The 23610-nt window shown below is 42.2% G+C and overlaps 1 protein-coding gene across 1 annotated transcript in view; it reads right to left on the reverse strand.

The window, feature by feature from the left end:
- LOC139415894 (collagen alpha-5(IV) chain-like) overlaps positions 1-23610 on the reverse strand; it is an 88888-nt gene that overhangs the window by 39127 nt on the left and 26151 nt on the right. The window contains exons 2-11 of the mRNA XM_071164042.1: positions 12453-12512; positions 12194-12283; positions 12029-12073; positions 8401-8445; positions 6023-6085; positions 5340-5393; positions 5206-5232; positions 4964-5044; positions 4619-4681; positions 97-132 (exon numbers count right to left, since the gene is read on the reverse strand). Coding sequence (XP_071020143.1) covers positions 97-132; positions 4619-4681; positions 4964-5044; positions 5206-5232; positions 5340-5393; positions 6023-6085; positions 8401-8445; positions 12029-12073; positions 12194-12283; positions 12453-12512 — 564 coding nt within the window. The remainder of the gene's footprint in view (positions 1-96; positions 133-4618; positions 4682-4963; positions 5045-5205; positions 5233-5339; positions 5394-6022; positions 6086-8400; positions 8446-12028; positions 12074-12193; positions 12284-12452; positions 12513-23610) is intronic.

Genomic DNA, 23610 nt, shown 5'->3' on the forward strand with positions numbered 1-23610 from the left:
ATGTACGGGGTACCAGTACCAAGTTGATGTGCAGGGGTACGAGGTACAGTAACTGAGGTAGATATGTACACATATTCCATGTGTAAAGCAACTCACCTTTGGACCAGGAAGACCAGGAGGCCCGGGACGACCCTACAAAACGGCACACAACTTTATTAACAACACATTAACAACACATTAACAACTTTATTAAGAAAATATATAACTATTAATACAATAATAAAACGTTATAATGATGCAAACTACGTTGGATCAGTTCTTACCCAGTTAGCACATAACGTTCTGAGAACTATATGTTTCTTAGGTGGGAATTTCACTACTTTAGCATAACGTTCCTACAGGTTTCCTCATGGTTCTACTTATAGCAATATTCTAAAATTGTTCAGAGAATGTTAAGAAATAACATTTTTCTGTGGGAATTTAGGTACTTCAGCATGATGGTTTCTACATGTTTCCTTGTGGTTCTATTTAAAGTCATGTTCTCAAAACATTAAGAAAACTTTCCATAAAAACCTCAAGAAAACAATAGTAACATTCAATCAACATTCTAAGAATGCAATTTCAAAACAAATACCCTCCATTCTCAGCATCAACAAAACTCTATCTATCTTGTTAAGTGTGCTCAGGTGTGTTGGCCGCACCCATTAATATCACAACCGGTAGTGATTGGGGGTCCCATAAGGCGGTGCACAATTGGCCCAGCATCGTCTGGGTTTGGCCGGTGTTGGCCATCACTGTAAATAACAATTTGTTCTTGACTGACTTGCCCGAGTTAAATAAAATGTTTTAAAAAAATGTAAGTAAAAAATATCTATTGGCCGTACCTGATCTGAAAGAGTGATTGTTTCCTTTGAAATGGGGTCTGTTTGAATAGACTAAAATGTACAGTTTTGCACAAGTTAAAAAACCACTGCACACTAACTCAATCCTGGTGGTGCAGTGGGATGGATTCCATTAATAGAGAACAGAAGATCATAGGTTTGAATCTCAGTGATGCTACTTGTGTTTGCATGATTAATGCCGAAGCAAATGAATGTATATGTGTGATTTGAGTTCAAAACCGTTAACTTAAGCTAAAAGTTTTATTGAAACATTACCTTCAAATAATTTATCATTTCCGTTCTCAGAATGTTAATAAAACCTCCCAGGAACACTTTAATGGAAACATAGAAAAACATTCTCAGAACCACCACCAAAAACGTTCGTTCCCACAACATCCAAGGAACCAAATGTGCTAGCTGGGATGAAACTGAATGTCTAGAATTAGAAAAATATTCAAACTTCTAAATGTTGGCCCAATTCTTAATATTCGGCACTGACAAACACTACTGGAAGTAACATGTCTGGGACCAGCTTGCCTGGGGACAAGTCTGGGAGCAGTCCCACAGAACATACTGGATGTCACAGGTCTGGGAACAGTTTGACTGTGTAAAGTCCCTCAGATCATGGATGTTACAGGTCTGGGAACAGTTTGACTGCGTAAAGTCCCTCGGATCATGGATGTTAAAGGTCTGGGAACAGTTTGACTGTGTAAAGTCCCTCAGATCATGGATGTTAAAGGTCTCGGAACAGTTTGACTGTGTAAAGTCCCTCAGATCATGGATGTTACAGGTCTGGGAGCAGTTTCACTGTGTAAAGTCCCTCGGAAAATACTGGATGTCACAGGCGATGAGCTCTAAAGCAAAGTCTCACAACTCAATTGTTAGTTGAAAACTGTTTTCATCCCCTCCCAAAATATAGAATGTGTAGATAATTGGACAAGGCTTTAACTCCTCTAGCTCCACAATGAGATAGGGTGCAGGCCAGGCAGCAGGCTGTTAGCCAGCCTGCCAGCTTAGTGGAGTCTGCCACTAGCTCAGTCAGTGTAGTCAGCTCAGCTACCCCCATTGAGACAGTGTCTGTGCCTCGATTTAGGTTGGGCAAAACTAAACATGGCGGTGTTCGCCTTAGCAATATCACTGGAATAAAGACCTCCTCCATTCCTGTCATTGAAATAGATCGTGATACCTCACATCTCAAAATAGGGCTACTTAATGTTAGATCCCTCACTTCCAAGGCAGTTATAGTCAATGAACTAATCACTGATCATAATCTTGATGTGATTGGCCTGACTGAAACATGGCTTAAGCCTGATTAACTTACTGTGTTAAATGATGCCTCACCTTCTGGTTACACTAGTGATCATATCCCCCGAGAATCCCGCAAAAGCGGAGGTGTTGCTAACATTTACGACAGCAAATTTAAATGTAAAAAAAAATTACAGATTTTTTTCATCTTGTGAGCTTCTAGTCATGACATCTATGCAGCCTACTCAATCACCTTTTGTAGCTACTTTCTGCAGGCCTCCTGGGCTGTATGTTCACTGACTTCCCTGAATTCCTATCGAATCTTGTAGACATGGCAGACAATATTCACATTTTTGGTGACTTCAATATTCACATGGAAAAGTCCACAGACACACTCCAAAATACTTTCAGAGCCATTGTCGACTCAGTGGGTTTTGTCCAACATGTCTCTGGACCTACTAATTGCAACAGTCATTCTCTGAAACCTAGTTTTGTCCCATGGAATAAATGTTGTGTATCTTAATGTTTTTCCTCATAATCCTGGACTATCAGACCGCCATCTTATTACGTTTGCAACCACAACAAATAATCTGCTCAGACCCCAACCATGGATAATCAAAATCCGTGCTATAAATTCTCAGACAACCCTAAGATGCCTAGATTCCCTTCCAGACTCCTTCCACCTACCCAAGGACGTCAGAGAACAAAAATCAGTTAACCAACTAACTGAGGAACTCAATTTAACCTTGCGCAATACCCTAGATGCAGCTGCACCCCTAAAAACAAAAAACATTTGCCACAAGAAACTAGCTCCCTGGAAAATCCCAAGCCCTGGAGCCAGCTTCCAGAAAATTGGAACGGAAATGGCGCTCCACCAAACTGGAAGTCTTCCGACTAGCTTGGAAAGACAATATCATGTTATATCAAAGAGCCCCCAATGCTGCTCAAGCTTCCTACTTTTCCAACCTAACTGAGGAGAAAAAGAACAATCCAAAATGAACTAAAAAGCAGAATTCCACAAGAGAGGATGGCTTTCACTTCAGCAGTGATGAATTCATTAACTTCTTCGATGAAATGATCATGATCATTAGAAAGCAAATTACGGACTCCTCTTTGAATCTGTGTGTTTCTCCAAAACTCCGCTGTCCTGAGTCTGCACAGAACTGCCAGGAACTAGGATCAATGGAGAAAAGAGTCCTGGCCTCTAAACCTTCAAGCTGCATACTTGACCCTATTCCAACTAAACTACTGAAAGAGCTACTTCTTCAGTGACCACAGAGAGTCAGGACACCCGTTTAACATCCCATCTGAAAGACAGCACCCTACACAATGGAATGCCCCTAATCACTGCCCTGGGACAATGATATATTATTTTTTTAGACCAGAGGAAAGGGTGCCTCCTACTGGCACTCCAACACCACTTCCAGCAGCATCTGGTCTCCCATCCAGGACCAATCCTGCTTAGCTTCAGACGCAGGCCAGCAGTGGGATGCAGGGTGGTATGCTCCCTTTAATTCTCTCTCCCTCTCGCCTTTTCCTCCCAGAGGACCTGATTCCTAGGACCATGCCTCGGGAATACCTGGCCTGATGACTCCTGGCTGCCCCCAGTCCACCTGGTCGCGCTGCTGCTCCAGTTTCAACTGTTCCAACTGTGGCTATGGAACCCTAACCTGTTCACCGGATGTGCTACTTTTCGGACCTGCTGTTTTCGACTCTCTCTCTCTCGCTCGCACCTACTGTCTCAACCTCTGAATGCTCGGCTATGAAAAGCCAACTGACATTTACTCCTGAGGTACTGACCTGTTGCACCCTCTACAACCATTGTGATTATTATTTGTCCCTGCTGGTCATCTATGACCGTTTGAACATATTGAACATCTGGCCTTAATGACCATGTTCTCTTATTATCTCCACACAGCACAGCCAGAAGAGGACTGGACACCCCTCAGAGCCTGGTTCCTCTCTAGGTTTCTTCCTAGGTTCCTGCCTTTTCTAGGGAGTTTTTCATAGCCACCGTGCTTCTACACCTGCATTGCTTGCTGTTTGGGGTTTTAGGCTGGGTTTCTGTACAGCACTTTGTGACATCAGCTGATGTAAAAAGGGATTAATAAATACATTTGATTGATTGAATGAGGTCTGGGACCAGTTTGATTGTGTAAAGTCCCTCAGAACATACTGGATGTCACAGGACTGGGACCAGTTTGATTGTGTAAAGTTCCTCAGAACATACTGGATGTCACAGGACTGGGACCAGTTTGATTGTGTAAAGTCCCTCAGAACATACTGGATGTCACAGGACTGGGACCAGTTTGATTGTGTAAAGTTCCTCAGAACATACTGGATGTCACAGGACTGGGACCAGTTTGATTGTGTAAAGTCCCTCAGAACATACTGGATGTCACAGGACTGGGACCAGTTTGATTGTGTAAAGTCCCTCAGAACATACTGGATGTCACAGGACTGGGAACAGTTTGATTGTGTAAAGTTCCTCAGAACATAACGGATGAGTGCCGGTTGTCAATAACATGATTTGGGATGTTTCTGTACTGTACCTCATAACCTCTGGGGCCGGGAGGGCCGGTAGGACCGGACAATCCTGAGGGGCCTTGGTCACCCTAGAAACAAGACAGACACCACAAACGTTACACAATGACCTCTGGTTTGAAAGACACAGGTTTACATCTCCCATAATGGATTACCATTTATTTGATTGATTGATTCTGAAAATCCAAATATGAACAATATATTATATTAGCCTACTATTTGATAAAACCAATCACTCGACAAAGTCTAATTAAGGTTTTCTCTTTTATCTGTCTGAATACAGACTTTAGAATTGTAGGTCAGTTAAAATCAGTTCAGTTCAAAGTGGGTCTATGGTTCAATAGAAAACTCACAGGAACTCCAGGCCGGCCAGGCAGACCTACACCTCCTATCTGTCCGAAACGTTCATTTGTGATGATGTCACCTGGGTCTCCCTGTAGAGGAGGTTAAAGCGGAACCCATCACACATTGGGGTCATATTCATTAGTGGACTCCGTAGCATGTATTAGATACACTGTTGTTTCCGAGTGAATTATATGAGCCAGTACTTAATGTAAAGAGGACAACAGTTTGGCGGGACAAATACAGTAGTTACCTTTTGTCCTGGAAAACCAGGTGGACCCTGAAGAGGAGGGAGACGAGAAAAAAGGGATACATTTTAAAGTCTCAGAGACTTTCTCAGAGAGACATGAGAGAGACGACACTGTGTGTTGTGTGTAAGGTACTCACCAATCGACCCTCCAGTCCGGGGAAGCCTGGACTTCCAGGGAATCCTCGCTCACCCTGAGATGAGATAGAATTAAAGCTGCAATACAGTATGTGACTTTTTGGGCAACCTGACCAAATTCATATAGAAATATGAGTAATAGATATGTCATTCTCATCGAAAACAAGTCCAAGCAGCGGTAGATATGTTCTATGTGTGCTATTTCTACGTTTCCCTGTTCTTAAGTTTTGTTTTTGCATCTTTTACTTTGGGTTTTGTACACCAGCTTCAAAAGAGCTGAAAATACAATATTATTGTTTAAGGAAAATATATTTCACAGCAGTTTAGATGGTACAATGATTCTCTAATCAATGACTGCTTGTTTTGTGAAATAAACTGACATTAGGCAAACTACTACAATTTTAGCAACCAGGAAATGGTGGAGTGATTTCTGCATATTGCACTCCAGCCCATGGTTACTTCTCCAATATGCTATATGCTTTGACTCAGTAGCCTTACAAGCGCAGATAATAGCAGAGTTCTGCCATCTAGTGGCCAGGAGTGATACAACATCACAGATCATAGCAGAGTGCTGCCATCTAGTGGCCAGGTGTGATATAACAGTTTCAGTCCAAATTCAATCTAACCCGAGTTCTCTCAGGACTCGACAGAGTCGTATCGCTTTCAGTCAGTTGTAAAAACCCACCTTAGTCCCGTTGCAGCCTGCAGTTCCCTTGGGGCCTGGGGGGCCATCCTGTCCCGGGAGACCCTGCAGGAGAACACAGACACAGAGACAACAGGAAGTCACACATCAAACAGGAAGTGAGGTTACACAGCGATGCAGTACGGAACATTCAGATAAAATGTATGGTGTAGAACCATAAAGAATGATAGAGGCCTCTAGTGGCCAAAAGGGTGTCTTAGCATAGGCAGCGCCATTGAGGGCTTCCACCATTTTAATGTAGCCAACTGGGTGGGACTTATAACTTCATTGGCTGATCCCTCCTGGTGACCCTGTTTCTCTCATGTCCAACCGGGTCATCAGGCTGGATCAGCTAATCGAGAAGAAGACAATTGACTACTTAAAAATGTAGATTGCCTCAATGGCGCTGCCCATGCTGTCACAGACGCTATAATGGCAGAGACACAAAGATTCTATCTATCTATCTATCTATCTATCTATCTATCTATCTATCTATCTATCTATGTGTACAACATAAATAACTGTTGTAAGACTACATTTGGAATCGTGTCAGTTCTATTCATTATATGATCAAACTGCACCCTGGATGTCATGTGATGTTAAAAATAGCCAGTGATAGTTCAGCAAAGGTTCCACCGTCTCTCTACCAGAAGGGCTAGGCTATATAGATAGGCTAGGCTATATAGATAGGCTAGGCTACAGTTGAAGTCTGAAGATTACATACACTTAGGTTGTAGTCATTAAAACTCATTTTTCAACCACTCCACAAATTTCTTGCTAAAAAACTATTGTTTTGGTAAATCGGTTAGGACATTTACTTTGTGCATGACAAGTCATTTTTCCAACAGTTGTTTACAGACAGATTATTTCACATTATAATTCACTGTATCACAATTCCAGTGGGTCAGAAGTTTACATAAACTAAGTTGACTGTGCCTTTAACCTGCTTGGAAAATTCCAGAAAATGATGTCATTGCTTTAGAAGCTTCTGATAGGCTAATTTACATAATTTGAGTATATTGGAGCTGTACCTGTGGATGTATTTCAAGGTCTACCTTCAAACTCAGTGCCTCTTTGCTTGACATCATGGGAAATCTAAATAAATCAGTCAAGACCTCAGAAAAACATTGTAGACCTCCACAAATCCATCCAAGTTCATCCTTGGTAGTAATTTCTGAAGGTACCACGTTCATCTGTACAAACAATAGTAAGCAAGTATATTACACACCATGGGACCACGCAGCCGTCATACCGCTCAGGAAGGAGACACGTTTTGTCTTCTAGAGATGAACGTACTTTGGTGCAAAAAGTACAAATCAATCCCAGAACAACAGCAAAGGACCTTGTGAAGATGCTGGAGGAAACGGGTACAAAAGTATCTCTATCCACAGTAAAACGAGTCCTATATCGACATAACCTGAAAGGCCGCTCAGCAAGAAAGATGACACTGATCCAAAACCACAATAAAAAAGCCAGACTACGGTTTGCAACTGCACATGGGGACAAAGATCGTACTTTTTGGAGAAATGTCCTCTGGTCTAATGAAACAAAAATAGAATTGTTTGGCCATAATGACCATCGTTATGTTTGGAGGGAAAAGGGGGGGGGGGGGGATCTTGCAACCCGAAGAACACCATCCCAACCGTGAAGCGCGGGGGTGGCAGCATCATGTTGTGGGGGTGCTTTGCTGCAGGAGGGACTGGTGCACTTCACAAAATGGATGGCATCATGAGGGCGGAAAATTATGTGGATATATTGAAGCAACATCTCAAGACATCAGTCAGGAAGTTAAAGCTTGGTCGCAAATGGGTCTTCCAAATGGACAATGACCCCAAGCATACATCCAAAGTTGTGGCAAAATGGCTTAAGGACAACAAAGTCAAGGTATTGGAGTGGCCATCACAAAGCCCTGACCGCAGTCCCATAGAAAATTTGTGGGCAGAACTGAAAAAGCGTGTGCGGGCAAGGAGGCCTACAAACCTGACTCAGTTACACCAGCTCTGTCAGGAGGAATGGGACAAAATCCACCCAACTTATTGTGGGAAGCTTGTGGAAGGCTACCCGGAACGTTTGACCCAAGTTCAACAATTTAAAGGCAATGCTACTAAATACTAATTGAGTGTATGTAAACTTCTGACCCACTGGGAATGTGATGAAATAAATAAAATCTGAAATAAATAATTCTCTCTACTATTATTCTGACATTTCACATTCTTAAAATAAAGTAGTGATCCTAACTGACCTAAAACAGGGAATTTTTACCAGGATTAAATGTCAGGAATTGTGAAAAACTGAGTTAATGTATTTGGCTAAGGTGTATGTAAACTTCAGACTTCAACTGTATATGGTAAAGGATGAGAAATTAAAAGCAGGAAACTCACTGGAATTCCTGGTGTTCCGGGGAATCCAGGCAGTCCGGGAGGTCCCTGTGGGAGTAACAAGGACAATGAATCAATAAGAGGCTGGTGAGGGGAGGACGGCTCATAATATTGAATAGAATGGAGTGAATGGTATCAAGTACATGTAAATCAGGTGTTTGATGTGCTTGAGACCATCCCTTTTATTCCGTTCCAGCCATTACTATAAGCCCTTCCTCCCCAATTAAAGTGACACCAGCCACCACTGATCAATAAAATACTTTGAGAAATGGTACATCATACACAGTGGTGTAGTGCAGCGCTCTCTCACTTTTTTTTCAATTTGAGAATACACAGAGCTGGTAAAACTATTTCTGGAAAATATATTCTGATAAATTCTAAATAACTATATTTAATTACCACTAACATTCAATGAAAAACAAAATAATAAAACATAATAGTTGATATTTAAAGCAGCCTAGAGGTAAATTATGATTTCTTCCCAGTCCTCTCTCTGACATTGGGGAGAATGTGAAAGAACTATGAGCTAGGTGTATGCACTGCAAAGAACTATGAGCTAGGTGTATGCACTGCAAAGAACTATGAGCTAGGTGTATGCACTGCAAAGAACTATGAGCTAGGTGTATGCACTGCAAAGAACTATGAGCTAGGTGTATCCACTGCAAAGAACTATGAGCTAGGTGTATGCACTGCAAAGAACTATGAGCCAGGTGTATGCACTGCAAAGAACTATGAGCTAGATGTATGCACTGCAAAGAACTATGAGCTAGATGTATGCACTGCAAAGAACTATGAGCTAGGTGTATGCACTGGAAATAACTATGAGCTAGGTGTATGCACTGGAAAGAACTATGAGCTAGATGCATGCACTGCAAAGAACTATGAGCTAGGTGTATGCACTGCACAGAACTATGAGCTAGATGTATGCACTGCAAAGAACGATGAGCTAGTTGTATGCACTGCAAAGAACTATGAGCTAGGTGTATGCACTGGAAAGAACTATGAGTTAGGTGTATGCACTGGAAAGAACTATGAGCTAGGTGTATGCACTGCACAGAACTATGAGCTAGGTGTATGCACTGCACAGAACTATGAGCTAGATGTATGCACTGCAAAGAACTATGAGCTAGGTGTATGCACTGCACAGAACTATGAGCTAGATGTATGCACTGCAAAGAACGATGAGCTAGTTGTATGCACTGCAAAGAACTATGAGCTAGATGTATGCACTGCAAAGAACTATGAGCTAGATGTATGCACCGCAAAGAACTATGAGCTAGATGTATGCACCGCAAAGAACTATGAGCTAGATGTATGCACCACAAAGAACTATGAGCTAGGTATATGCACTGCACAGAACTATGAGCTAGGTATATGCACCACAAAGAACTATGAGCTAGGTGTATGCACTGCACAGAAATATGAGCTAGGTGTATGCACTGCACAGAACTATGAGCTAGGTGTATGCACTGCACAGAACTATGAGCTAGGTGTATGCACTGCACAGAACTATGAGCTAGGTGTATGCACTGCACAGAACTATGAGCTAGGTGTATGCACTGCAAAGAACTATGAGCTAGGTGTATGCACTGCACAGAACTATGAGCTAGGTGTATGCACTGCACAGAACTATGAGCTAGGTGTATGCACTGCACAGAACTATGAGCTAGGTGTATGCACTGCACAGAACTATGAGCTAGATGTATGCACTGCACAGAACTATGAGCTAGGTGTATGCACTGCACAGAACTATGAGCTAGGTGTATGCACTGCACAGAACTATGAGCTAGGTGTATGCACTGCACAGAACTATGAGCTAGGTGTATGCACTGCACAGAACTATGAGCTAGGTGTATGCACTGCACAGAACTATGAGCTAGATGTATGCACTGCACAGAACTATGAGCCAGGTGTATGCACTGCACAGAACTATGAGCCAGGTGTATGCACTGCACAGGCCCATCACAGGCTTGACCACTTTGGCCAATCAGAACATTTAAAGAAAAACATCTAAATTCACTGTGTGTCTGCCTTGGTGTTCATAAAACTCCACAGACCCCTCTTGGCTCAGAGTCATATGTGACCGCTACTTGGTTAAGGCGCCAAGGACTCACAAACCAGAGTGGTCACCACAAAGCCCAAAGAGCCTGACCCTCTCTGGGTGTTGATGTAGTCCTGCTTGAGATAGTTAGCCTACATTGGCTATTGGTTGAGACGCAGGGCCCGTTCTAGCTTGGTTTGTCAGGCTGGGAAAATGGAAACGTGAATTCGGCCAAATTGGAGGTAATAATGCATTTTGGTTATCGTTTATTTAGATGTGTGAATACACCACACCAAAAGCTTGAATTTCTGACTGTTTTAAAAACAAATTCCTGCAATTTTTTATGGTCAATTGATTTGATAGCATGTTTAATCTATGCAAATACATTTTATGAATTGATAGTTCACCATTGTTTTCTTTTATTCTGCAATAGGGAATATTGTAACCATGTGTTCAAGCTAATCAAAACAAAGTTGATTTATGATACATTGTGTAAGGATTTAGGCCTACTGCAAATTATTGTTGTTTGTTCCTGAACTGGCCGAATTGCAGGGCTGTCCTTCTTCAGCTATCCATCATTGCAAGATCTTGTCGCTGTTCTTTCAGCACCACGAAGTGGCTCCAATCACTTAAAATGACATCTCATCCAGACCTGTTGCCTAATAGTCATACTCATCACTTACTATTCGTATTACAAGTAGAAGATTATCACTTCCCACAATGGTGCTTGTTCAGGAAATGTAGATCAAAGATTAATCAATGTCTTGCAAGATCCCATAACGATGAATTCATATTTTGCATAACAGAACCGAATATAATAGCGTACATAGCACACTAAGCCTATAAAGATACTGTTACACCAAAAACACCCCCTAATTTCTAATTATATTCTAGGATATGGTTAACTGAAGCGTAATAGTCTAATTCTTTCTTCTCATGTGGCCAAAACCCAACAGTGTGATCCACTAGGCAGGAGATATGCTTTGACTAATTTGTTAACACCGTCCGCTCTGATTCACTGACGAAACAGTACTTCAAGAAGACCTGAACGCATATTCCCATCAAACTGATTGAGATCAATCAAATGGTTGGCATGGAGATGCAGTTGGGACGTTTCACCAGTAAAACGTGAATAACTATCAGTCACGATTGACAGTGATGATGGCCTATTTGGACATGAGGTAACCTATGCCTAACTTGGTGTTTGAGGGTATTAAAAATATACAATTTTCTTTAGACAATAGGTGTGGGCACAGGCAGACGTCGCAACTGGAGGAAGCATTATACACATATTAATGATATGCGCTTCAATTGGCCACATCTGTCCGTACAAACTTTGATTGATGAGATTATGACGTGATTAAAAAAAAAATAATAATAAAGTGCGCTCCGTCACCTAAAAATAATGCTCTACACCACTGATCGTACATTCACAGCAGAAACCAATAAGGCTACTTCCCGTTTGTCTTGGAGTGAAACGAGGACATCTGGTGGGCTAAGGTGAGTACTACACCCTAGAGAGGGCCATTTGACTGTGTCCTGAAATGGTATATGGAGTGAGACGTGTGTGGGTCACGTCAGGTTACTCACTCTTATCCCTTTTGGACCTCCAGTCCCTGAAGGTCCGTCACTACCCTGAGAGAGAGAAGAAGATGGGAGGGGGGGGGGGGGGGGTTCGTTTTCAAGTGTCTAAATTCACAGATATGGTCAGGTTTGATGTTTCTCGTACAACAAGATCCAGGAAGGACCTCCTACCTTCTCTCCCCTGCCACCGATGGGCCCCTCAGGTCCGGGGAACCCCGGTACACCCAGCTGACCCTGTAGTCCTGGTAACCCCCTTTCACCCTATGGAACACGGAACACAGAACACAGAACACAGAACACAAAGTCATGACACCTCTTACAATGCATATTGCACACGGACAAAACAGTCATTACAAATCAGATCAGGAAATTATGTGTTATGGTTGTTTTGTACAGTAGGTTAGTGTGTGTGTGTGTATTTCACTCTCACCTTGACTCCTTTCACTCCGCTGCAGTCACACCTTGATCCCGCTGCACATCCATGACACGCCTGTAGGATGGAAAGAAAGAGATGGAGAGGGAGTGAGGAGAAAGAGTGAGAGAGGGGAGTGAGGAGAAAGAGTGAGAGAGGGGGGAGAGGATGGGGGGGGTAGAGAGATAAAGAGATGGAGAGGGAGTGAGGAGAAAGAGTGAGAGAGGGGGGGAGGATCGGGGGGGGGGGGTAGAGGGAGAAAGAGAAAGCGAGAGAGAGTGTATGTTAGACAGATGCTCATGTGTTTGTCATTTCTCAGACAGCTTAGTGTAGTAGAGATCTAAAACAGGGATGGGCAACTCCAGTCCTCCAGGGACTGATTGGTGTCACTCTGTCTCTCCATCCCTGCCAAACACAGCTGATTAATCACAACTCCAGTCCTCCAGGGACTGATTGGTGTCACTCTGTCTTTCCATCCCTGCCAAACACAGCTGATTAATCACATTGCATTCTAAACTGAAGATACATAATTAGGTGATTATTGGAGTCGGGTGTGTTAGCTGACACCAATCAGGCCCTGGAGGACTGGAACTGCCCACCCCTGGTCTAGAGGGTAGGAGACTGCAGTACATAGTCTGAGCACAGGGTCTGAGGTGCAACACAGAGACAGTGATGATATATATATACACTCACACACACACACACACACACACACACACACACACACACACACACACACACACACACACACACACACACACACACACAACGTCCCCTACGGCAAAGTGTTGATAACTCAAGACCTGTGAAACACACCAACAACCCATGTTATTGTTAACATGACACAATACCACACTATATTACACAATACCCCTGTTAATGTGAACATTACACTATACTGTAATATACTACAAAATACAACACTACACTTTACAGTGCAATGGGAAAGTATTCAGACACCTTGACTTTTTCCACATTTTGTTGCATTACAGCCTTATTCATCTATATACACACAATACCCCATAATGACAAAGCAAAAACAGGTTTTTATAAATTCTTGCAAATTTATAAAATAAAATATACAGAAATATCCCATTTACATAAGTATTCAGACCTTTTACTCAGTACTTTGTTGAAGCATCTTTGGCAGTGATTACAGCCTTGAGTCTTCTTGGGTATGACGCTACAAGGTTGGCACACCTGTACTATACAACACCCCTGCTATTGTTAACACAACACTATACTACACTATACTATACTACACTACACTATACCACACTATACTGTACTATACTATACAACACCCCTGCTACTGTTAACACAACACTATACTGTACTATACTATACTACATTTCACTATACCACACAATACTATAAAACACCCCTGCTATTGTTAACACAACACTATACTACACCATACAACAGTACACTATACTATACTATACTTTAAAACAGTACACTACACTGTACTATACTACACTATACAACAGTACACTATACTGTACTATACTACACTATACAACAGTACACAATACTATACTACACTATACTACACTATACTATACTATACAACAGTACACTATACTATGCTATACTATACTACACTATACTACACTATACTATACAACACCCCTACTATTGCTAACACGACACTATACTACACAACAGTACACTATACTGTACTATACTACACTGTACAACAGTACACTATACTGTACTATACTACACTATACAACAGTACACTATACTATACTATACTACACTATACTATACTACACTATACTACACTATACACCAGTACACTATACTGTACTATACTATACCACACTATACTACACTATACTATACTACACTATACTACACTGTACTACACCATACAACAGTGCACTATACTATGCTGTACTATACTATACTATACAACAGTACACTATATTATACTATACTATACTATACAACACCCCTACTATTGTTAACACGGCACTATACTACACAACAGTACACTATACTGTACTATACTATACTTCACTCCTGTTATTGTTAACACAACACTATACTACACTATACAACAGTACACTATATATACTATACTACACTATACCATACCACACAACACTATACTACACTATACAACAGTACACAATACTATACTACACAACAGTACACTATAGTATACTATACTTCACTCCTGCTATCACAACACAACATGTCACAACACAACACTATACTGTGACATACTGTGACAACACGTCACAACACAACACTATACTGTGACATACTGTGACAACACATCACAACACAACATGTCACAACACAACACAACACGTCACAACACATCACAACATGTCACAACCCAACACAACACATAGGGCGGCAGGGTAGACTAGTGGTTAGAGCGTTGGACTAGTAACCGGAAGGTTGCAAGTTCAAACCCCTGAGCTGACAAGGTACAAATCTGTCGTTCTGCCCCTGAACAGGCAGTTAACCCACTAGGCCGTCATTGAAAATAAGAATTTGTTCTTAACTGACTTGCCTAGTTAAATAAAGGTCAAATAAAACAACACATCACAACATATCACATAATGTTGTGTTGTGTTGTGTTGTGTTGTGTTGTGTTGTGTTGTGTGATGTGTTGGGTTATGTCACAACACATCACAACACAACATGTCATAACACAACACATAACATGTGTTGTGTTGTGATGTGTTGTGTTGGAGTGTGTTGTGATGTGTTGGGTTGTGTTGGGTTGTGATGTGTTGTGACATGTTGGGTTGTGATGTGTTGGGTTGTGATGTGTTGTGTGTGATGTGTTGTGACGTGTTGGGTTGTGATGTTGTGATGTGATGTGTGTCACAACCCATCACATCACAACACAACACATCACAACACAACACAACACAACACAACATGTCACAACACACTCCAACACAACACAACATGTCACAACACAACACAACACAACACAACATGTCACAACACAACACAACACAACATGTCACAACACACTCCAACACAACACAACATGTCACAACACAACACAACATGTCACAACACACTCCAACACAACACAACATGTCACAACACAACATGTCACATCACAACACATCACAACAGATCACAACACATCACAACACATCACAACAGATCACAACACATCACAACAGATCACAACACATCACAACAGATCACAACACATCACAACACATCACAACAGATCACAACACATCACAACACATCACAACACATCACAACAGATCACAACACATCACAACAGATCACAACACATCACAACAGATCACAACACATCACAACACATCACAACAGATCACAACACATCACAACACATCACAACAGATCACAACACATCACAACAGATCACAACACATCACAACACATCACAACAGATCACCTCAGATCACAACAGATCACAACACATCACAACAGATCACAACACATCACAACACATCACAACAGATCACAACAGATCACAACACATCACAACACATCACAACAGATCACAACACATCACAACAGATCACAACACATCACAACACATCACAACAGATCACAACAGATCACAACACATCACAACAGATCACAACACATCACAACAGATCACAACACATCACAACAGATCACAACACATCACAACACATCACAACAGATCACAACACATCACAACAGATCACAACACATCACAACACAACAGCAGAGGGACAAAGAGTGATAAAGTTGGAACATTTTCAAACACAAGTCTGTGGTTGATACATCCATTTGGTTACATTTCTCCAGACCCATCCTTTAGCTGTTTACCAAAACAGTGTCAGGGTCCCCAGTTAGTTTTTGTTTGAATAGCAGATTGCCCCTTTATTCACGTTCCACAGCCTAGTTAGTTCGGTTTTGGGGCAGTTAATGCCAGTAGACGGAGTAGCGTGATCAGAGTAGCGTGATCAGAGTAGCGTGATCAGAGTAGATTGCTGTAGGTCCACAGTGCAAAAGTGATTAAGATATTGATACATTTAGAATACCAGGCAACAAGTAGTTGAAGTTTCAAAGGTTTTACATTGCCAGAAAGAGGATAAAGTCGGCCTAGAACGCATTACTATAGCATCCTAACGCAGCTGTGGTACAATATGATATAAAACACAGGAAAAACATAATTTTGACTGGACTGGACCATTAACAAACAATTAGAGCAATGACAGGAAGGAAAGATGGGAATGAGTTCGTCACAATTAGCCTACCGGTCTGTATTGGTTTGAAAGGGGCAATAGTGTAACGTCACAATTAGCCTACCGGTCTGTATTGGTTTGAAAGGGGCAATAGTGTAACGTCACAATCAATGTGGAGGATCAATTGTATCAAAGGCTGTCTCTTATAGAATGTCTGGGCCATCTGTCTGTCTGTCTGTCTGTCTGTCTGTCTGTCTGTCTCCATCCATTCATCCATCTCTATCTCTCTCTGCACCCCCCCCCCACCCCTCTGTCTGTCTGTCTGTCTGTCTGTCTGTCTGTATGTCTGTCTCCATCCATTCATCCATCTCTCTCTCTCTCTGCACCCCTCCCTCCCTCCCCCCACCCCTCTGTCTGTCTGTCTGTCTGTCTGTCTGTCTGTCTGTCTGTCTGTCTCCATCCATCCATCCATCTCTCTCTCTACACCCCTCCCTCCCTCCCCCCACCCCTCTCTCTTTCTCTGTCTGTCTGTCTGTCTGTCTCCATCCATCCATCTCTCTCTCAAACTTTTGACTGGTACTGTATGTGTGTGTGTGTGTGTGTGTTTGTATATCTCTTCTACCCCCCTCCCCCAACCTCTACCCTCCCTCTACCCCCCCACACCAGCCCTCTCTACACCGTCTTTACCCCCCTATCTCTCTCTTCCCCTCTCTAAGCCTCCTTCACCTCTACCCACCCCCCCCCCCCCCCCCCCCCCCCCCCCTCTGGCCTACTCCAACCCACTCTACTCCCCACAACACCACTGGGGCATGTAATCCAGTCAGGGGGGTCAGTAAGGAGAGGGGGGTGAGGAGGGGGGAGACGAGGGGGAGAGGGGCTGAAGGCAGTGAGGATTAGCGTGCTAGGCGAGCCTGGAATTCCCACAATCATCAAAGACTGATGATGATTACACACCTTTACCCAGCTCAGCTCCGCCCTGCCTTGAGACACACACACGCGCACACACACACACACACACACACACACACACACACACACACACACACACACACACACACACGCGCACACACACACACAGACACAGAGCCACATTAAGGCATACACACACACACACACACGCATACACACACGCATGTCCATATGTCTGCAGAATGACACCTTTAACCACAGAATCAGGGAGATAGAATCCTTGACCTACCGACCCCAACCTTAACCACAAGTACTCAGAAATTCCTCCATACCTCATCCTCTTCTCTCACAGCAGCATCACATCCCAATGACTCATTGCCTCTGATCACAATACTCCCAGAAAACAGACAACCTAGACTGACAGCTCTGACAAAGCAGCCACCACTGTATGTATGACTGATCTTTTCAATCTATTTCTGTCAGAGCAGTATGAATGGCTGTGCCAAGGACAGCATCTGACCAATATCACAGTACGTGTATGTGTGTGTGTGTGTGTGTGTGTGTGTGTGTGTGTGTGTGTGTGTGTGTGTGTGTGTGTGTGTGTGTGTGTGTGTGTGTGTGTGTTGTGGATATAATATACACAGAATGGACAAAACATTAGGAACACCTGCTCTGTCCATGACATAAACTGACCAGGTGAATCCAGGTGAAATCTATGATCCCTTATTGATGTCACAGTGTAGATGAAGGGGAGGAGACAGGTTAAAGAAGGATTTTTAGGCCTTGAGACAGTTGAGACATGGATTGTGTGTGTGTGCTAATCAGAGGGTGAATGGGCAAGACAACAGATTGAAGTGCTTTTGAACAGTGTATTGTAGTAGGTGCCAGTCGCAGCGGTATGTGTTCAAGAACTGCAACCTTGCTGGGTTTTTCACACTCAACAGTTTCCCGTGTGTATCAAGAATGGTCCACCACCCAAAGGACACCCAACTGTGGGACGCATTGGAGTCAAGATGGGCCAGAGTCCCCATCGAACGCTTTCGACACCCTGTAGAGTCCATGCCCCAACGAATTTGGGCTGTTCTGAGGGAAAAAAGGGGTATGCAACTCAACGTTTGGTATACTCAGTGTGACTACGGCTTGACGTTTAAAGCTTCAAGGTTCTACCAAGAGAAGGAAGTCCAAAAATAAAGTTTTCCTTTAGAAAATCCTCTACTCATGTCCCTACTGTGTCCTAAATGGCACCCTACTCCCTATATAGTGCACTACGGAGTGTTTAGGGAATAGGGTGCCATGTGGGATGAAGACTAGGTCTGAAGCATTAGAAAATTGGGGTTAAAAATACAACACAAGAAAACATACTGTTCCCATCTCTACTGAATCTCTGTGTGTATCTCTCCTTTGTCTAGGGTTGCAAACTTCTCCAACTTTCCCAAAATTCCTAGGTTTTTCCAAAATCCCATTTGGAAGATTCCCGGAATCAGGAGGAAAAAGCAGAAAATTCACGAGTCCTCCAAACAGGATTTCTGGAATATCTGAGAATTTTGAGAAGGTTGCAAGAATTTTGCAACCCTATACAACTCTATCTGTATCTGTCCTCTCTGTCTAAACACATTTCAGTCTGTAATCTGTACACAGTCAGTCAAACTACAGACCTGACTTTGTTTTCTCTGTCCACTGTGATATGAAAGGCTGTGACCTTAGAGAAGATAGAGTGTTCTGGTTTAGAATGTTTACAGTGTTACAGGTGGGTTCTAGTCTAAACACACTCTGGGAAAAGGTAAACATTTCTGGTGTGTACTGAACATTTCTGGTGTGTGTGTGAGTGTGTGTGTGTGTGTGTTGTGTGTGTGTTGTGTGCGTGTGTCTTTATCTCTACGTCTGTGGTTTACAGATAAGGAAGACGAGTAATTTCTCTCAAAGAAAACAAGGAGATGATCCATTTCCCTTTCCTCACGTTGATTGGAAGATAGAATACAGTAATTCATTTAAATTCTCAACGGCTCTTTACAGCAGTGTTCTATAGTCTCTTTACAGCAGTGTTCTATAGTCTCTTTACAGCAGTGTTCTATAGTCTCTTTACAGCAGTGTTCTATAGTCTCTTTACAGCAGTGTTCTATAGTCTCTTTACAGCAGTGTTCTATAGTCTCTTTACAGCAGTGTTCTATAGTCTCTTTACAGCAGTGTTCTATAGTCTCTTTACAGCAGTGTTCTATAGTCTCTTTACAGCAGTGTTCTATAGTCTCTTTACAGCAGTGTTCTATAGTCTCTTTACAGCAGGGTTCTATAGTCTCTTTACAGCAGTGTTCTATAGTCTCTTTACAGCAGTGTTCTATAGTCTCTTTACAGCAGTGTTCTATAGTCTCTTTACAGCAGTGTTCTAGTCTCAAGTCACACCATAGCTCTCAAATTTATCTGTGCTCACTTCACTTTACATCCTTCAATCAACCTCCTTCACTTGACCTCCTTCAATTGATCTCCTTCAATTTACCTCCTTCAATTTATCTCCTTCAATTTTACCTCCTTCAATTGACCTCCTTCAATTGACCTCCTTCAATATACCTCCTTCAATTGACCTCCTTCAATTTGATCTCCTTCAATTGACCTCATTCAATTGATCTCCTTCAATTTACCTCCTTCAATTTATCTCCTTCAATTTTACCTCCTTCAATTGACCTCCTTCAATTGACCTCCTTCAATATACCTCCTTCAATTGACCTCCTCCAATTTGATCTCCTTCAATTGACCTCATTCAATTGATCTCCTTCAATTGACCTCATTCAATTGATCTCCTTCAATTGACCTCATTCAATTGATCTCCTTCAATTTACCTCCTTCAATTTATCTCCTTCAATTTTACCTCCTTCAATTGACCTCCTTCAATTGACCTCCTTCAATATACCTCCTTCAATTGACCTCCTTCAATTTGATCTCCTTCAATTGACCTCATTCAATTGATCTCCTTCAATTGACCTCATTCAATTGATCTCCTTCAATTGACCTCATTCAATTGATCTCCTTCAATTGACCTCATTCAATTGATCTCCTTCAATTGACCTCATTCAATTGATCTCCTTCAATTGACCTCATTCAATTTGATCTCCTTCAATTGACCTCATTCAATTGATCTCCTTCAATTGACCTCATTCAATTGATCTCCTTCAATTGACCTCATTCAATTGATCTCCTTCAATTGACCTCATTCAATTGACCTCCTTCACTTTACATCCTTCACTTTACATCCTTCACTTTACATCCTTCACTTTACCTCCTTCACTTGACCTCCTTCACTTTACATCCTTCACTTTACATCCTTCACTTTACATCCTTCACTTTACATCCTTCACTTTACATCCTTCACTTTACATCCTTCACTTTACATCCTTCACTTTACCTCCTTCACTTTACATCCTTCACTTTACATCCTTCACTTTACCTCCTTCACTTTACATCCTTCACTTTACATCCTTCACTTTACATCCTTCACTTTACATCCTTCACTTTACATCCTTCACTTTACCTCCTTCACTTTACATCCTTCACTTTACATCCTTCACTTTACATCCTTCACTTTACCTCCTTCTCCATCGAACCTCTTGAGAAAGCTTTGGTCAAGTACCTCTAACGTTTAACATGGTGACTATGTAGCCCATTAGTGTGTGTGTGTGTCCAGTGTGTGTGTGTGTGTGTGTGTGACCAGTGTGTGGTACTGTCTCATATTAAGTGGACCAGCTGGTCCTGTTATTCTGAATCCCTGGGCTCAGAGCATCTGTTAACCCCCCCAGCCTCAGCCAGGGCACGCATGTGGAAACAGGTGGTTGTCAGAGTTTTGAAACATTGTTCTAGAATTCACATGGCTGAAACTCATCCCTCCAGGCTTAGACAACCGTGTTGTAGAATAGAATTCTGTGTGCGTGTTCAATTCTGTAGAATATATTTCTGAGAGTTACAATTCCATAAGAAGAGTTCTAGAATTCTCCAAACCAAAAAATTCCATTCTGAGTTTAGTGATTAGACAAGTGGATTCTGCAACATTCAGAGGTGGAATTCCTCAAGTAGGCAGAGAGAGCTTTTGGTAAAGGCGTATTGTAGAATTCCTGTCTCAGCCGGGAGCCCATCCCAATACAGGTTACAACATGCCTCCACCTCTGCCTTTGTATTGCAGAGTTTTATCACAGCTCCGTACCGTGTTGCCCCAGGTGACCAGCAATTACAAGAGGGTGTATTCACAGTGGTTGGTTGCCGGCTGCCAGCAGAATCTAGGACATATGTCCCAAATAGCACCCCTTTCCCCTTATGGTGCTTTGACTAGAGTCCTACTGGCAGTGCAGTATATAATGAATACAGAACCATTTGGGATATACCTCTGGTATGTGTTATACCTATATAGTTAGCCAGAAGATACTGTTCCATGGCTTCATATACTAAATATAACACTGATATACTAGGATCCCTTCTCTGTCATTCTGGTGATATCACTCAGTTGGTAAATACTTGTGAATGAAGAAAACGAGGATTATGATTTTCAAGAGGTTGCCACAGTTACGGTTAGAAAGACAGTGTTAACTATGGAGACTAGCCTTCATCCTCCCCCACCATAATCATCATCACCGTCATCACTCTCTCTCTCTCTCTAAATGCTGTGGTTGATGTGATCCTGGTCTCTCTCTCTCTATATGCTGGGGTTGATGTGATCCTGGTCTCTCTCTTTCTATATATATATATGCTGGGGTTGATGTGAGCCTGGTCTCTCTCTCTCTATATGCTGGGGTTGATGTGATCCTGGTCTCTCTCTCTCTATATGCTGGGGTTGATGTGAGCCTGGTCTCTCTCTCTCTCTATATGCTGGGGTTGATGTGAGCCTGGTCTCTCTCTCTATATATGCTGGGGTTGATGTGAGCCTGGTCTCTCTCTCTCTATATATATATGCTGGGGTTGATGTGAGCCTGGTCTCTCTCTCTATATATATGCTGGGGTTGATGTGAGCCTGGTCTCTCTCTCTCTATATGCTGGGGTTGATGTGAGCCTGGTCTCTCACTCTCTATATGCTGGGGTTGATGTGAGCCTGGTCTCTCTCTCTATATATATATGCTGGGGTTGATGTGAGCCTGGTCTCTCTCTCTATATGCTGGGGTTGATGTGATCCTGGTCTCTCTCTCTCTATATATATACTGTGGTTGATGTGATCCTGGTCTCTCTCTCTCTATATATATATACTGTGGTTGATGTGAGCCAGGTCTCTCTCTATATATATATATACTGTGGTTGATGTGATCCTGGTCTCTCTCTATATATATATGCTGTGGTTGATGTGATCCTGGTCTCTCTCCATATATATATATATATATATACTGTGGTTGATGTGAGCCTGGTCTCTCTCTCTCTATATATATATACTGTGGTTGATGTGATCCTGGTCTCTCTCTTTCTATATATGCTGTGGTTGATGTGATCCTGGTCTCTCTCTCTATATATATATATACTGTGGTTGATGTGATCCTGGTCTCTCTCTCTCTATATATATACTGTGGTTGATGTGAGCCTGGTCTCTCTCTCTCTAAATACTGGGGTTGATGTGAGCCTGGTCTCTCTCTCTCGATATATATATGCTGGGGTTGATGTGATCCTGGTCTCTCTCGCTCTATATATATGCTGGGGTTGATGTGAGCCTGGTCTCTCTCTCTATATATATATATGCTGGGGTTGATGTGAGCCTGGTCTCTCTCTATATATGTATATATATAATGGGGTTGATGTGAGCCTGGTCTCTCTCTCTATATATATATATATAATGGGGTTGATGTGAGCCTGGTCTCTCTCTCTCTCTATATATATAATGGGGTTGATGTGAGCCTGGTCTCTCTCTCTCTCTATATATATATATAATGGGGTTGATGTGAGTCTGGTCTCTCTCTCTCTCTCTCTCTATATATATATATATATATATATATATATATATATATATATTTATGCTGGGGTTGATGTGAGCCTGGTCTCTCTCTCTCTCTATATGCTGGGGTTGATGTGAACCTGGTCTCTCTCTCTCTTTCTAAATACTGGGGTTGATGTGAGCCTGGTTTCTCTCTCTATATGCTGGG

The sequence above is a fragment of the Oncorhynchus clarkii genome, chromosome 9 (genome assembly GCF_045791955.1).
Source record: "Oncorhynchus clarkii lewisi isolate Uvic-CL-2024 chromosome 9, UVic_Ocla_1.0, whole genome shotgun sequence".
NCBI classification, from domain to species: Eukaryota; Metazoa; Chordata; class Actinopteri; order Salmoniformes; family Salmonidae; genus Oncorhynchus; species Oncorhynchus clarkii.